This window comes from Lactuca sativa, chromosome 4 (genome assembly GCF_002870075.4).
Source record: "Lactuca sativa cultivar Salinas chromosome 4, Lsat_Salinas_v11, whole genome shotgun sequence".
NCBI lineage: Eukaryota > Viridiplantae > Streptophyta > Magnoliopsida > Asterales > Asteraceae > Lactuca > Lactuca sativa.
The window spans coordinates 150,243,005-150,259,425 of record NC_056626.2 but is presented as its reverse complement, the minus strand read 5'-3'; the positions used below and the strand labels follow the sequence as shown (position 1 = coordinate 150,259,425).

Sequence of the window (16,421 nt, the reverse complement as noted above, 5' to 3'; positions counted from 1 at the left end):
GCTCGGTAACATAGGTTTCAATGGAGGCCACTTTTTGCATGGTGTCGGAGACATTCGTCTGGATCTCGAGGAGTGCGAAGGGGTCTATGTAGTCACCAACGAAGGATTCGGAATCAGAATCTAAGTTGTTTGGAGGAGCTTGTGAGGAAACATTTGTTGAAGGACCCGACTTGGTTGCATCATCATCTTCAGGCATTTTAGAGTTGATAGTAGAATCCAGAATGGTTGATGATGAAGATCCGAAGTCATAGGCAGACTTGGATGCAAATGCTTTGGATTGGAAGTGTTTTGAGGCCATGAAGGTTGTGGTCGGAATACTTTTGGCTTCATCATCTAGCATAACTTCCTCGGAAATTTCTTCATCCAGATTTGTGTGGAAGACACTTTGATGGGTAGTAATGGGAGGTAGTTCTGAAGCTCATTTACAACATAAGCATCAGTGGGAGGAACGTAAGGCATGTTGCTTTGGATGGACCTGTTCCTTATAGATATAACTGTGGATTCCACTTGAGTTCTGGCGAGATCCGGACGCTTGGATGCGGCCCTGTGACAAAGTCTTCCCAAAGAGGATCATTAGTACCTGGTCGTCCTGTACGCCTTCCGGGTATCAGACCAGTTGAGGCTTCCAGAGTTAGAGAGACTACTCCATCTCCGGAAAGCTTGGGGTCTGAAACAGGGGTTCCGGAGTGTGTGCGTGTAGAAGAGACGATAGGATCATCAAAGGTGACACGTGGGTTTGTTCCAGGGGCTTCAAGGAACTATATTCAACACTGGCATCACCTTTTTGGGAAGATGAGGGTGGATTGTGTGGAGACTCCCCATGAGTGTGTGTGTGTGTGTGATTTTGAAACATCAAGGAGTACCTCGGATGAGTGGGTAGGTGGGGTGTACGGACGACCAGAATCATCCGGAATGTAATGGGTGCCTTCCTGTTGAGAGGAGGCACTGACTTTGACTTTCTTTTTGGTTTTAGGCTTTGTGGGAGAGGCCTTTCACTTGGATGGTTTCTTGGCCTTAGGTCTAGACTTAGTAAGGTTGGCCTCTTCCGAAATGGGCTCAACAGAGATTGGGGTAGGTTGTGTTGGGTCAAACACAACTGAAGTCTTTAAATGTTGTTTTAAGTAAAGGAAATTGGAATGAATGAGGGCCAACATGTGGTCCGGAAGACGTCTAACTAGACCAAAAGAGGATTTGTCCGGAATCCTATAGGCCTTAACTATTTTGAAAGAGACACATACTTCCGGAGGAATGGTGTTCACCGGAAGTGAACCGGAAGTGGTTCGGATGTGTTCACCAAAACCTAGGGCTCAAAACTTCGTTGTTCTTCCTTTTGACAGCAAACTTGCAGAAATCTTGCCATAAGACCTCCGGAAGATCCACAACGTTTTCGCGTCCGAAATAGATGCTGAAGACGACATTGAGCTAGTCCTTGCTCAAGGTATCAATGCCTCCATGCTTTCCGGACAGTCCTCTGATGATGAGGTGCATGAGTGTAGTCCAGAGTTCAGATACAACAAATTTCTTAAAATCTTTGGCCTTGTAGTCTTGAGTATAGCCAATGTAATTCAGGAACGTATGAAACCCTTCAGTCGTTGGTTCGGCTACTTTGAAACCCTTTGGGTTTGCTTTTACACCAATCGCCTTTAGGAAGGTCGATTTGTAGATGGGAACGATCCTATCATCGATGATTGTGGTTTCTAAAGCACCATCTTTGAGTTTGATGCTGGTGAAAGCGCGATGAAGGTGATGAAGCGGTAGTGGTGGTTCATAGATTTTGGTGAGGGGAATGGAGATGGGGTGGTTTGCAATAAACTCAATCATCACCCTGATCGATTCATCGTAGTCCAGTGGGTTTAGGGAAAATGGTTGGGTAGTGTCTCTTAGAAAGGGTTCTTGATCGATTCATCCATTTTATACACACCATTAAATTGCAAATGCTTTGGTTCATTACAGTTCATACATCTAAACTATAATTGTTATAGTTTGTGAAACGTTACACTATTTTGCTAAGTTCATTACACGAAACAAGAACATTTAAACTATAATCGGTATAGTTTGGGAAACACTACACTATTTTACAAGCTAAGGAACACTATACAGAAACAAGTATATAAACTATAGTAGGTATAGTTTATGGAACACTACTCTATTTCATTAATTCAAGGATACACTACTAAATAATTATTTAAGTATAATTATTTATATTACAAAGTACACTACTACAAGGAATACATACAGTTTCCAGTACAAGAGAAAACTACTACATTACACGTAAACTAGTTAATACAGGGTTGTGAGGCACTACTTCAGGGTACCCACCAGGGTACAGTTCTTAGTCCTATAAATTATAACCAAAGTCTCTTGGAGGGAGAGCATGAATTTGTGTATAGATCTATACGGGACTGACAATCCTGCACCTGAACTGCTCGCAACAGCTAGACTGGCAATCATTTGGTGACAAATGTCATAACATTTCGATGCCTGAAGAACGTCATAGAGGTCACTAGTCATATCAAGCATGGTTATATGAAACTCACAATAGTATCAACTGAAACATTTGTTTACGGGATAAACACTACTTCAAAGGTTTTATTTTAAATAATAAAACTAGACTACACTATTATACGCTACCGCTAGTGGATTCCAGGCGTTCATACAAGAAAGTTTTCATACAAATAATACTACAGACACTACTACAATATTCTACCTTTCTAGTACAAGTTACACTAGTATAACATACAAATTTTCTAGAATAATCATGATATGGTTTTATTTGTTAATAAGACTACATATTACTATTTTAGAGTACAGAAACATACATACAATTTGGTCTTAAGTCCTAAGACTACTTCTCAGTCACTACAAAAAATATTGGATTTTCTAGAAGTACACTATAACATTTTCAAAGAACTAGAACAAGCTTTCCATCTCAAGAACATACTTAAGAACTCACCAACTTAAATGTTGATACACTTTCAAAATCACTTGTATTCTCAGGGAACTGGTAGACAGGTACACCTACAGATTTTGAGAAGATGGAGATCATAAAGTCACGTATTTTATACTTTTGCTATACATTTTGATGTCATACAAGCTATGTATTAAGCAGATGTAAATACTATATATTATCAATGTAATGGTTGTGTTTGCTTTGATTACTATTATGCAATTGTTGTCATACTGTACATGACGTCCTCTGCCCCTGAACGTTTCCGCCATTCCGGTTTGGGGGTGTGACAGTAAATGAAATAGAGAGTTCTCTAAATTGTTATTTCACCAAGAAAGGGTTTTGTCTTCACCAAGAATACGCGTTGCCACAAAGATGATTGACACAAATCTGAACTCTCTACATTAGGGTTTACTGTAGTGTAGATTATATACTAATCTATACATGTGAATCCCATGATTTAAGGGATTGTATCTTATCTATACTAAGAACCGAGTTTCATAACAAACATACCAGATCTGCTATCTATTATGTACTTATCTATATCATTACCTAATATACAAATAGATTACATATAATAACTATACTAAGTGTTCACACTGATAAGCTTGATATGATGGTGCTGGTAGTAGAGTATACGATGATAGTGACAGATGTGTAGAGTGTTTGACTCATCAGATCATAAGGTGTGACCTAACTATATATATATATATATATATATATATATATATATATATATATATATATTACACTAAAAAATAATATAAACGAAATAAACATATGCAAAGACATAATTGCTTCATTTTCTATGCTTGGTTTCATTTCTCTTTTCAAACTCATTACCACTCTCCTCAAATGGGTTTCATCACTTTCTTCCAACCACTTAAGAACCTCAACACTTTTTGTTCATGGATTATCGTCACTATAGAAACCAACGACATAGGCAAACCCTGTGTCTTTCAACTAGCTCAAATGAGTCTTCACCTAATCTTGGTTAGCAGATAACTATTCAAGATTAAAGAAGTTCTTAATAAGAATTTGGTGGTCGGAGTTAAGGAGATGTAGACAGTGATTTATAATAATCAACTAGACTTGAGTATTTTGGTAAATAATATCGGGGTGACTTATCCTACGACTAGGATTTCTCATAAGGTTGAAGAAGCATTTTAGATGAATATAATGGAAATGAACATAATAGGTACGAGTTTGGTAACAAGAGTTGTGATTGAAGGAATAGTTGGAAAGGAAAAGAGGTGTCATTGTTAATATTGGTTCGGTTGTTGCCATTGTTGTACCTTCACATCCTTTCTGTGCGATCTATGTTGCTAGCAAAGCATAAGTTGGTCTTTAATTGTTTATTTTCTTTCTTTTAATTTGATCCATGGTTCTCTCTTTATGTTTTAAGATCAATTAAAGGCACATATGGTTTAATTTTGAGTCAAAATACATACACTACAAATGTTTTTATGACCAAAAGGTAGGCATGGTTTTGAGTTATGAAAACAAGTTATTTACATGCACGAGTCAATGTCAGAGAAACAAGGGAGGATGGAAAAACAAGTTAGTAAAAGTATTCCATCAATGAATAAGTGAAACCCAAATGATACATGATGTGACAAATTAAGGTGCTATAGTTCAAATATTATTTATTTACAAATATAGGATAAACAAAAACGATATACAAATGAAGATTTTCATTCATGAGGGCGGAAATTGGATATGTTTATTTCATTTATATATTATATTGGAGAACATCGAAAAATTAGTGTAAAATTGAAAAAAAATTGAAAACTTAGTGTTCAAATCGCAAAAAATAAAAACATAATGAACTTTGTGCAACTTTTTTCTTCGCTTCTGATGATTCATCATATCACGTTAGTAATGACAACCGAATGATCTGAAGCAAACCGGTCAACTGTCAGAATTGCAACAAATTGAAAAGATAGTGACTTAATTGGAACAAAAAAACGATGTTAAAATTGACAAAAATGAAAACTTAATGACTTTTATGCCATTTATCCGAAATATAATTATGTGATTTGTCTTTTTATATACATATAAGATAAGTGCTTTAAATCGCACCTTAAAAACACAATAACTCGTAAATCTGTAGGCTTGAGAACTTGCAAATGTCCGAGTTCATTACATTGGTAACACTTGGGATTTATTGAGTTTAGGTAGGGCTGAAAATTCTCGACACGACCCGTGACACGACACGAAATAAATGGGTATAGGTTGAGTTTTTCAACCCGCCAACCCGCTAACTTGTCAACCCGCTAACCCGTTTATTAAACGGGTCATATATGAGTTTCTCAAAAAAATAAACGTGTTGACCAGCCAACCCGTTTATATTTTTAATAAAAAAATTATTATATTTTTAAATGTGTTTATGTATAAAGTATTAATATTTAATAAGTATTATATAGTATCTACCACTGATTCATAAACTGTAACACCGTGAATTTCAAAATAATTTTTTGCAAAATATAAAAACATTTTTCATTTAATTTTCATAAAACATCAAGTTTAAAACTCCAATTCACATCATACAAAATCCCAAGATCACATATCATAAAAATCCCATGCGTGTGTACAGATCAAGCCGGCGCCTTCCCACGGTCATCACTAGTACCTGAAACAAACACCACTAACACTGTAAGCACAAAGCTTAGTGAGTTCCCAAAATACCACGCATAACAAATATTAGCCACTCAAGACTATAACTCTGTGGGTTCGTGGACCCTACTCTGTGAACCCTCTGGTTCTAACTCTGTGAACCTTCCGGTTCCAACTCTATAAACATGCACAACATAAATCACATAGAAATAATGCAGTACAACACATCACATACATATAACATACAACCCTAGATCTAACCATATCAACAAAAACACGGAAATAAGCTCTGAATGATACCTCAAGAAGCTCCCCTGACGAAATGGAAGTAGATCCAAGCTCCCCAACTCTTCTAGCTTGACTTTCCCCTTCCTTTCTTGCAATTACACACAAATTTGGAGAATAATGGCCTCTTATCTCACTCACAAGAACTCTCATCTGCTTTGGTGCTCTCAAGATCAAGGTAGCCGCAATGAAGGGCCATAAGGTCCTTTAAATAGGGCTTAGGACCGGGAAATTAGGGTTTCATTAAATAGCACAGACTTGCCGAGTCCATTCCTTGGACTCACCGAGTCTAGGCGCGAACCTGCGTCCAGAATCCGCGATCCTACTCAGCGAGTCTGAGCTCCAACTCACCGAGTCCCCTCACAAAATACCAAAATATATGAATAAAAGATACCTGAAAATCCGGGCTGTTACAATTCTCCCCCACTAGAACTAGACTTCGCCCTCGAAGTCTCGCTCTGCAAATAGCTCCGGATGCTGCTCACGCATCTCACGCTCTGGCTCCCAGGTCATCTCTGATCCCTTCCGATGCTGCCACTAAACCAACACCAGGGGTACCTCCTTGATCCTCAAAACCTTGATTTTCCGATCTCTGATGGCCACTGGTCTCTCAGCATAATTCAGGCTCGCATCCACCTGAATATCCTCTAATGGAACCACTGCCGACTCGTCGGCTATACACTTCCTCAGCTGCGACACATGAAAAGTGTCGTGAATCTGCCCCAACTCTGCTGGCAAATCCAAACGATAGGCTACCCGGCTTACCCTCGCGATCACACGGAAAGGACCAATATATCGGGGCCCCAACTTGCTCTTCTTCCTGAATTGAATCACTCCTTTCCAAGGAGAGACCTTCAGGAGCACAAGGTCGCCGACCTGAAACTCGAGCTCGGACTGGCGTCTGTCTGCATAACTCTTTTGTCGGCTCTGAGCGGCCAACAACCTCTATCTGACCTGCTGGATCTGCTTTGTCGTCTGAAGCACGATTTCTGTACTGCCCATCACCCTCTGTCCAACCTCTCCCCAACAAATGGGGGTCCGACACCTCCTCCCATACAACAGCTCAAAAGGTGGCATACTAATGCTCGAATGATGGCTATTGTTGTAGGAAAACTCTGTCAAGGGTAAATATGCATCCCAGCTACCCCCAAAATCCAACACACATGCCCAGAGCATGTCCTGGAGCGTCTGAATCGTCCACTCACTCTGACCGTCTGTCTGGGGATGATATGCGGTACTAAAATGCAGCCTAGTACCCAACTCCTCATGAAACTTCTTCCAGAATATGGAAGTGAAACGCACATCACGGTCTGAAACAATCGAGATCGGCACCCCATGCCGAGATATCACTTCCCTTACATACACCTCCGCCAATTTCTCTGCTGAAGAACTCTCGCTGATAGAAAGGAAATGAGCGCTCTTCGTCAACCTGTCCACAATCACCCAAATTGCGTCAACTCCTTTGGCAGTCCTCGGCAATTTGGTGATGAAATCCATAGTGATCTGTTCCCACTTCCATTTGGGAACCTCCAATGGCTGCAACTTACCATGTGGCCTCTGGTGCTCGACCTTAACCCTACGGCAGGTCAAGCACCTCTCAACAAACCACGCGACGTCCCTCTTCATACAGGGCCACCAATACTCCTTTCTCAGATCCAAATACATCTTAGTGGCCCCCGGATGGATCGAAAATTTCGACTGATGAGCCTCTTCCATCAAAATGGTACGCGTTCCTCCCATAAACGGCACCCAGATGCGCCCCTGAAATGTCATAAGCCCCCGACCATCGGTAACAAACTCTGAAACCAAACCAACAACCTGTTCCCTCTTCTGCACCTCAGGTTGCACAGCCTCGGCCTGTGCCCCACGAATGGCGTCCAACACTGGAGCTATCACGGTCAATCTCAAACATACCTCCCGCAGCGGGGTGCTCTCCACCCTGCGGCTCAATGCATCGGCTACCACATTAGCCTTGCCTGGGTGGTACAGGATCTCACAATCATAATCCTTGACCACGTCCAACCACCTTCTCTGACGCATGTTTAGATTGGGCTGATCCATCAAATACTTCAAACTCTTATGGTCGGTGTAGATCGTACACCGAACCCCATACAAGTAGTGACGCCAAATCTTGAGGACGAACACCACTGCCCCCAACTCTAGATCATGGGTGGGATATCTCGTCTCATGAGGCTTTAGCTGCCTCGATGCATATGCTATCACATGCCCTCTCTGCATCAGCACCGCTCCCAACCCTAAAATCGGTGCATCACAATATACCACAAAGTCCTCCATCCCTTCCGGGAGAGCTAATACCGAGGCTTCACACAACCTTTGGCGAAGTGTCTCAAAGGAGGCCTGCTGCTCGGGGCCCCATGAAAAAGCAACACCCTTCCGGGTCAATCTGGTGAGTGGCACTGCGATCTTAGAGAAATCCTTGATGAACCTCCGATAATACCCTGCCAACCCTAGGAAACTTCTGATCTCGGAGGGTGACTTCGGCACCTCCCAACTCATCACCGCCTCAACCTTGGCCGGATCGACCAATATCCCTTCCTGGTTAACGAGATGTCCTAAAAACTGGACCTCCCGCAACCAGAAATCACACTTGGAGAATTTGGCATAAAGCCTCTCCGACCTCAGAACTCTGAGAACCTCTCTCAAATGCTCCTCATGCTGCTCTCTAGATATCGAATATACCAGAATGTCGTCGATAAATACAATCACCGACCGATCCAGCATCGGCCTACATACTCGGTTCATGAGATCCATGAACACCACCGGGGCATTGGTGAGCCCAAAAGGCATCACCACAAACTCATAATGCCCATAACGCATCCTGAACGCTGTCTTCTAGATGTCCTCATCCCGCACCCTCACCTGATGATATCCAGACCTCAAATCGATCTTGGAGAACCAAGATGCTCCGTGCAACTGATCGAACAAATCGTCGATCCTCGGTAACGGGTAATGGTTCTTGACCGTCGGCTTGTTCAACTCCCGGTAATCAATGCACATCCGGTGTGAACCATCCTTCTTCTTGACGAACAGGATAGGCGCTCCCCACGGCGAGCTGCTCAGCCGAATAAATCCCTTCCCCAGCAGCTCCTGAAGCTGCGAGGACAACTCTTGCATCTCTGGAGGTGCAAGGCGATAAGGCACCTTAGCGATAGGCGCGGCCCCCGCAACCAAATAGATACTGAACTCCACTTGCCTCACAGGAGGCACACCCGGCAACTCCTCGGGAAATACATCCGGGAACTCACACACCACCGGAACCTCCTCAACTGAACTCGGCCTCTCGGAATCCACCCGCGTATCCATCACATACACCAAAAAACCCTTACAGCCCTGCTGTAGACACTGCCTCGCCCTAGCGGCCGAACAAAACGCTGATCTTGAACGTGTACCCTCGTCGTATACCGAAAGAACTCCCCCAATAGGGTCTCGTATGGTCACCAGCTGACGATCGCAGTCGATAACCGCCCCAAATCTGCTCAACCAGTCCATGCCCACAATGACACAGACATCTCCCATCGCAATAGGAACCAGATCAATCGGGAACTCAACACCGAAAATCTCGACTACGCAACCTCGGAGAACCTCCGTGGCATATATCACCCTCTCTATCAGCTATGGAAACTCTCAGAGGCCGACTCAACGCCTCACGACTAACACTGATATGCTGACTAAAAGCCAAAGATACAAAAGACCGACTCGCACCCGAGTCAAATAACACCAGGGCAGGTACAAAATTCACAAGAAAAGTACCTACGCATAACACAACATAAGCATAATATCTCAACATCAAAATAAATACATGAAAGAATACATACCAGCCACGACATCGGGCGCTGCGCGGACCTCCTCCGCGGTCAGCTGAAAGGCTCTCCCTTGTGCCCTCGGCGCCTCGGCCTTCACTGGCCGACTCTCTGTAGCTCTGATGGCGGCAGGGGCAGATCCCTGAGGTTCTCCCTGAGATGATCCTCGCAACTGCGGACACTCTGCCTTGCGGTGTCTGGTCTGATTGCAGTGAAAGCACACCGCAAACCACTTGGGGCAGTCCTTAGCCATATGCCCCTCCTTGCCACACTTGTAGCAAGATACCGCTCTGCAGACTCCATCATGACCCTTGCCACACTTCCCACAAGTGCGGCCCTTCTGGCTCCCTAGTTTGGGATCAGCGGGCTTGGCCCGCTTGGCTGCCGGCTGAGACTATGCCGGTCGCCGATCCCTCCCCTGAGACTCTGCCTCCTCCTTGGCCTTAGTCTCTAGCTCAATCTCCCTTTTCCGGGCATTTGCCTGAAGCTCGGCAAATGTTCGATACGAGGAGTTCACCGCGAACTCCCGAATGTCTCTCCTTAAAATACTCAGATATCGGCTCATATAGGCCTGGCAATCGAGTCGTGTTCGGGTTGGCGTGTCGCGGGTTGGCAGGTTGGCGGGTCAAAATATGTCAACCCAAACACGACCCATTTAAATATACAGGTCACGGGTTGGCGTGTCACGGGTTGGCGGTTTTGGAACATAAACCCATATATGACCCACGAACCCATTTATTTATACGGGTTCACAGGTTGGCGGGTTTGTGGGTTAGATTTGGGTTCGTAGGTCAGATTCCATAAATAAAATTAACATTTAAACATGAATAAATTCTTGATGGTTGATGCAAACATATCTGAATTTTAGACACTTAACAACTTAAGTCTTAAAGGCTTAAACATCCAAATGAAAATTAAAAACATTCATAGAAACATGTTCAATGCCTCAATCGCTCATACAACCATACGCTGATACGCCATTTGATTTAGGGAAAAAATGAGGAAAATCAATTGGTTACAAACTTACTTACGACCTTATGAGTTAGGACCACAAGTCAAAATATAAATACATTTAAAAATAAAAAATATTTTTTTTAATTAAAAATATAAACGGGTTGGCGGGTCAACCCATTTATTTTTTGAGAAACCCATATATGACCCGTTTAATAAACGTGTTGACAGGTTGGCGGGTTGACGGGTTGGCGTGTTGAAAAACTCAACCCAAACCCGTTTATTTCGTGTCGTGTCGCGGGTCGTGTCGCGTGTCGTGTCGAGAATTGCCGGCCCTAGGCTCATACGTGCCTGCTCAGTGGACACGTGCTCAGGGCAGAACATCGCCCTCTCATGAAACATCCTGGTAATCGCTGTAACCGAATCAGTACCCTGCTTGAGGGTCAGAAACTCCTGGGCTAAACGCTCCCTCTCCACCTGGGGAACGTACTCATCTCGGAACATGGCAGTGAACCTCTCCCAGGTCACTGCCGCAAGCTCAGCAGGCGTAAAGTGCGCCGTCACAAACTTCCACCAGTCCTTCGCTCCCAAGCGAAGCTAGTTCAGCGCGAACCGAACCTTCAAATGCTCAGGAGATGAGCAAGTGAAGAAACACCCCTCTATGTCAGAAATCCACCTCATAGCTGCCACCGGGTCCTGGGTCCCATCAAACTCTGGTGGTTTTGTGTTGCTGAACTCCCGGAACAGCAACGGGCCTCGCGGCAGCAATAGCTGCGGTGGCCGCTGCAACAGCAGCCTCAGAAAGAGCGGCATAATGCTCGTCAAAGGTCTCAATCAGCGTGGTCTTAATAGACCCGAACATCTCTGGTATCTCTGCCCTGATGGACGTAGCTACCTCCTCGTGGATGATCCGGCGGATCTCCTCATCACTAGTATCACTGCTCTCAGGCATCAAACGTGTCCTCACCATGATCTACCTCTGAAATACAACATACGATAAATTAGAGCCCATTCGAGCATACTCACACTCGACAACTCATTCCTCCTTGATCCTTGGTATTCCAAAGATTCTTACTTGAGCTGTACACCGCTCCGGTGCTTTCAGTAGTACGGGCCCAATACTACTGTCCGCACCGTATCAGAATACACCCCAAGTCCTCATCTTCGGATCCCAAATTCCAAGTACTCTATCATGCATAGGCCACTCTCTAATAGATCTCTCATAAGCCCCTCGCTGCTACCTACTCACTCTCAAGCATCTCATAGCAGCTCACCTCTTCCTAGGCTAAGGCATCACAAATCAGGCCACTCTAGTCCTAATAGGAATACCTAGCCTACTATAGCATGCAAATACATCATATCAATATCAATATCACATAAAATGAGGGTATTTTGAGAAATCACCGTTCGGGCGCGGACCGATCGTACACACACTCTGCTCTGCGTTTTTTTTTTCCAAAATCTTTTACTCTTTTTGAAAATACTTCTCAAATCCTCAGTTTGAGTTCAAATATGCCCGAAGTGTACTCGAATCCCTCAAACCAAGGCTCTGATACCAACTTGTAACACCGTGAATTTCAAAATAATTTTTCGCAAAATATAAAAACATTTTTCATTTAATTTTCATAAAACATCAAGTTTAAAACTCCAATTCACATCATACAAAATCCCAAGATCACATATCATAAAAATCCCATGCGTGTGTACAGATCAAGCCGGCGCCTTCCCACGGTCATCACTAATACCTGAAACAAACAACACTAACACTGTAAGCACAAAGCTTAGTGAGTTCCCCAAAATACCACGCATAACACATATTAGCCACTCAAGGCTATAACTCTGTGGGTCCGTGGACCCTACTCTGTGAACCCTCTGGTTCTAACTCTGTGAACCTTTCGGTTCCAACTCTATAAACATGCACATCATAAATCACATAGAAATAATGCAGTACAACACATCACATACATATAGCATACAAATACTCTGTCACATAACTCTGATTACCTACTCAAGGTAAAGTATAGTGAGGAGACTCACCTCGCGTATCTCGATAACTAGCAAAATCCCAGAAGTCACTCGCGATCGATCCTCTGAGCTATAATCCTCCTATAACACAACATACCTCTAATTAACACTTTCTCAACTAGGGTTGACTACCCCTATCAAGTCAACACTGGTCAACTCTGGTCAACGGTCAATGGTCAACTTTGACCGGACTCGGCGAGTGCACTAGAGCTACTCGGCGAGTCTATACGTGTTCATTGATTCCCTAGGATCCTCTCTTGACACATCGAGTACTCCCCTGACTCGACGAGTTCCACCTGGCATGAATCGCGGGGCCACCACGACTCAACTCGCCGAGTCTCAAGAACAACTCGGCGAGTTCCAGCTCGACTCAGTCCACCTGTCAAACCTCTCTAACTCTCCCTGAATCACTGAGTCAACCCATAACTCAGCAGGACCACTCGCTGAGTGGTTAAGGACAATCTTCATGCTACTCGCCGAGTCTGTTCTTCGGACTCGGCGAGTCCATGCCATGCATCAACTCAATCTCGCTTCCGAGGTCAGATCTGCTCCCTCAACTCATAGATTTGGCCCTCCTAAGCTCATTCATCACGTAAAGTCTTAGTCTTGGATACCATGCAACAGCTACAAGGCTCTTTTTGAAGAAATGACCTCTAAGATGGCAACCCTAGTCTCCAACCCAAAAGGAAGGACATAAAGCATGGCATTAGGGACTCTCTGGACCTGCTAAGGTCCAGATCTAGGTACCATATCCCCATGGGACCTCTCACACTTCAATTACAAAGCAAACAAGGCATGAAGAAACCCTAGATCTAACCATATCAACAAAAACATGGAATTAAGCTCTGAATGATACCTCAAGAAGCTCCCTTGACGAAATGGAAGTAGATCCAAGCTCCCCAACTCTTCTAGCTTGACTTTCCCCTTCCTTTCTTGCAATTACACACAAATTTGGTGAATAATGGCCTCTTATCTCACTCACAAGAACTCTCAGCTGCTTTGGTGCTCTCAAGATCAAGGTAGCCGCAATGAAGGGCCATAAGGTCCTTTAAATAGGGCTTAGGACCGGGAAATTAGGGTTTCATTAAACAACGCGGACTCGCCGAGTCCATTCCTTGGACTCGCCGAGTCCAGGCGCGAACCCGCGTCCAGAATCCGCGATCCTACTCGGCGAGTCTGAGCTCCAACTCGCCGAGTCCCCTCACAAAACACCAAAATATATGAATAAAAGATACCTGAAAATCCGGGCTGTTACTGTATTTGACTGTTTTGACATTTTGACTCGTGCTTCTCAAAATCAAATCGTGTATGAGCGTGCCTCCCTCTTCCAGACTTCCAGTGTCCCGGTCTCCCATAGTCCCACTCTCCCATTTGTTACTGTGTGATCGAAATCAAGTATCGAAATGGTGTTGGAGAATTGACATTGTTTTTTGGGAGAAGAAAATGAGAATTATGGCTATTACTTTAGCACTTGAATTATCTATGTTTGTATTAATGTTTAGTTTGAACATGTTTCTATGAATGTTTTTAATTTTCATTTAGATGTTTAAGACTTAAGTGTCTAAAATTTGGATATGTTTACATTAACCATCAAGAATTTATTCATGTTTAATTGTCACTTTTATTTATGGAATTTGACACACGAACCCAAACCTGACCCAGAAACCCGCCAATCTATGAACCCGTATAAATAAATGGGTTGACGGGTCATATATGAGTTTATGTTCCAAACCCGCCAACCAGTGATCTGTATATTTAAATGGGCCGTGTTTGGATTGACATATTTTGACCCATCAACCCACCAAATGCCAACCTGAACCCCACACGATTATCAGACCTAAGTTTAGGCAAACAAAACGCTGAATTTTCGGTGTTGGAAGTCTTGGTATTTTTTTTTTTTTTTTTTCCTTTTGGCAAAGCACTTTGCAAGTGGTAACTTATTACAACTAAATCCGCTGATTTTTGTATCTTTGTTATTATCACATATTTTAAGGTTGTTTTAATATTTTTCATAAATATAATAGTAATTAATTGTCCAAAAGTACACTGATTTAACATCAAAAAATTGGGCATATATAAATGTCATCATTTAAACTGAGATCATGAGACTTTTAACATATTTTTATATGAACTTTTTTTTTTTTTTTTTTTTTTTTTTTTTTTTTTTTTTTTTTTTTTCTAGAGCAGTCTTATGAATAGAGTAGGTAATATATATATATATATATATATATATATATATATATATATATATATATATATATATTAAAAAACGGCTAAAACATCTTCTCTTTTTTTTTTTGTCCAACGACACTTGATTTTTTTTCTTTTGGTTGAGGGACACCATTAATTCGGATAGTATAGTGATTAGCTAATATGAAATGACAATATGCAGACCTCATATAGTTTAAAAAACTAATGATTCAAATACTATATTAACTTTATACAAACAACAATGTATTTGATTCGTGAGCAAAATGGGTCGGGTTGAAGTGAGTATAAATAGTGGCTTGGAGAGGATTCATCAGTCCCCATGCACACTACATACTTCTTTTTGTTTGTTTTATCTTACTCTTACCACTAGCATACAAGTCGAAGGTACATACAGTTCGTATGTGTGTGTGTAAGCTTCCATTGATACATCAAGAAGAACCTTCAAAACAATGAACACCCTGTTCCAAACCCTTCCCTTTTTGCCTTTTGAACCAGCAAAACCATTCTCCGTACTTGATCAATTTCCTCACTTCAACTTCAACAACCCATTAACTCCAGACCCACCTTCTCCGGAGACTGATTTATCTCCAGAATACGACCATCCTGCCGTTCTTGAAGGCATCGCAGCAGTCGTCGGAGAAAGTGTTCTGTTCGGAAAGTCTGCAAACACCGCTGGTAATCAAACAGCTTCTGGTCTTGTGAAGGATGGCGACAAAGAAATGAAATTTCATGCGGTGAAGCACGGTTGCGGCGTGGAGAAGAATTATAGAGGGGTGAGAAAGAGGCCGTGGGGGAGGTGGTCGGCTGAGATACGTGACAGGATAGGACGATGCCGGCACTGGCTTGGGACGTTTGATACTGCCGAGGAGGCGGCGCGTGCGTATGACGCTGCTGCAAGACGACTAAGAGGATCCAAGGCCAGGACCAACTTCGAGATACCTTCGGTGTTCCCATTGTCTACCACCACCACATCCCCGACAACATCGTCGTCGTCGTCGGCGGAAGGCAAAAAGAGAAAATCGGGCAGCTCTACTACTATCACTAACAAGTGTCATGTGGTGACTTCGGTGGCCCAGCTGTTTAGTAGTTCTGGTCCGACGATCGTAAAGAGGAAGATGAACAATGGTGATGTTGAAGTTGATTTGAATCTTGATGGTACTTTGAGCAAAAGATCGAAAACTGTTTGTACCCTTTATTAATTTAATGTAATTACGTATGCTAATGGTACTATAATTCTGACTAAAAGTTTCTTATTGCTAGCACTTTTATTTTAGTGTGTCATATCAAACTCCAAGGGAATTTGATTATGTGGAACTATTAAGTTTATAAGTTAATGTTAATTTCTAAAATGAATATGATTTTAACTTTTTTAACTTCTAAGATCGACTTATATGTATAACTAAATAGTATTCCTTCCTGTCCAAAATTATTTTGTAAGTTTTGACTTGTGAAGTTTTTTTTGGTTAACTTTGATGTCAAATAATTTATCTTTTGTTATATAATTTTTTATGTAAGATATATAAATAGATTGTTTTTTAAATATATTTTTATTATTATAATTTTCA

The 16,421-nt window shown here is 42.4% G+C and overlaps 1 protein-coding gene and 1 pseudogene across 1 annotated transcript; both read left to right on the top strand.

The window, feature by feature from the left end:
- The first annotated feature begins 398 nt into the window (after window positions 1–398).
- On the top strand, window positions 399–4,286 carry LOC111892203 (very-long-chain 3-oxoacyl-CoA reductase 1-like; annotated as a pseudogene).
- A 10,792-nt stretch (window positions 4,287–15,078) lies between these two features.
- On the top strand, window positions 15,079–16,101 carry LOC111892316 (ethylene-responsive transcription factor ERF084). The gene has a single exon (XM_023888391.3). It carries the CDS (start codon window positions 15,306–15,308, stop codon window positions 16,053–16,055), a length of 750 nt encoding a protein of 249 aa, XP_023744159.1. The 5' UTR covers window positions 15,079–15,305; the 3' UTR covers window positions 16,056–16,101.
- The last annotated feature ends 320 nt before the right edge of the window (window positions 16,102–16,421 follow it).

What these genes read in the sequence shown, in the direction of transcription:
- LOC111892316 (XM_023888391.3), top strand. Translation starts at nt 15,306, where the DNA reads ATGAACACCCTGTTCCAAACCCTTCCCTTTTTGCCTTTTGAACCAGCA.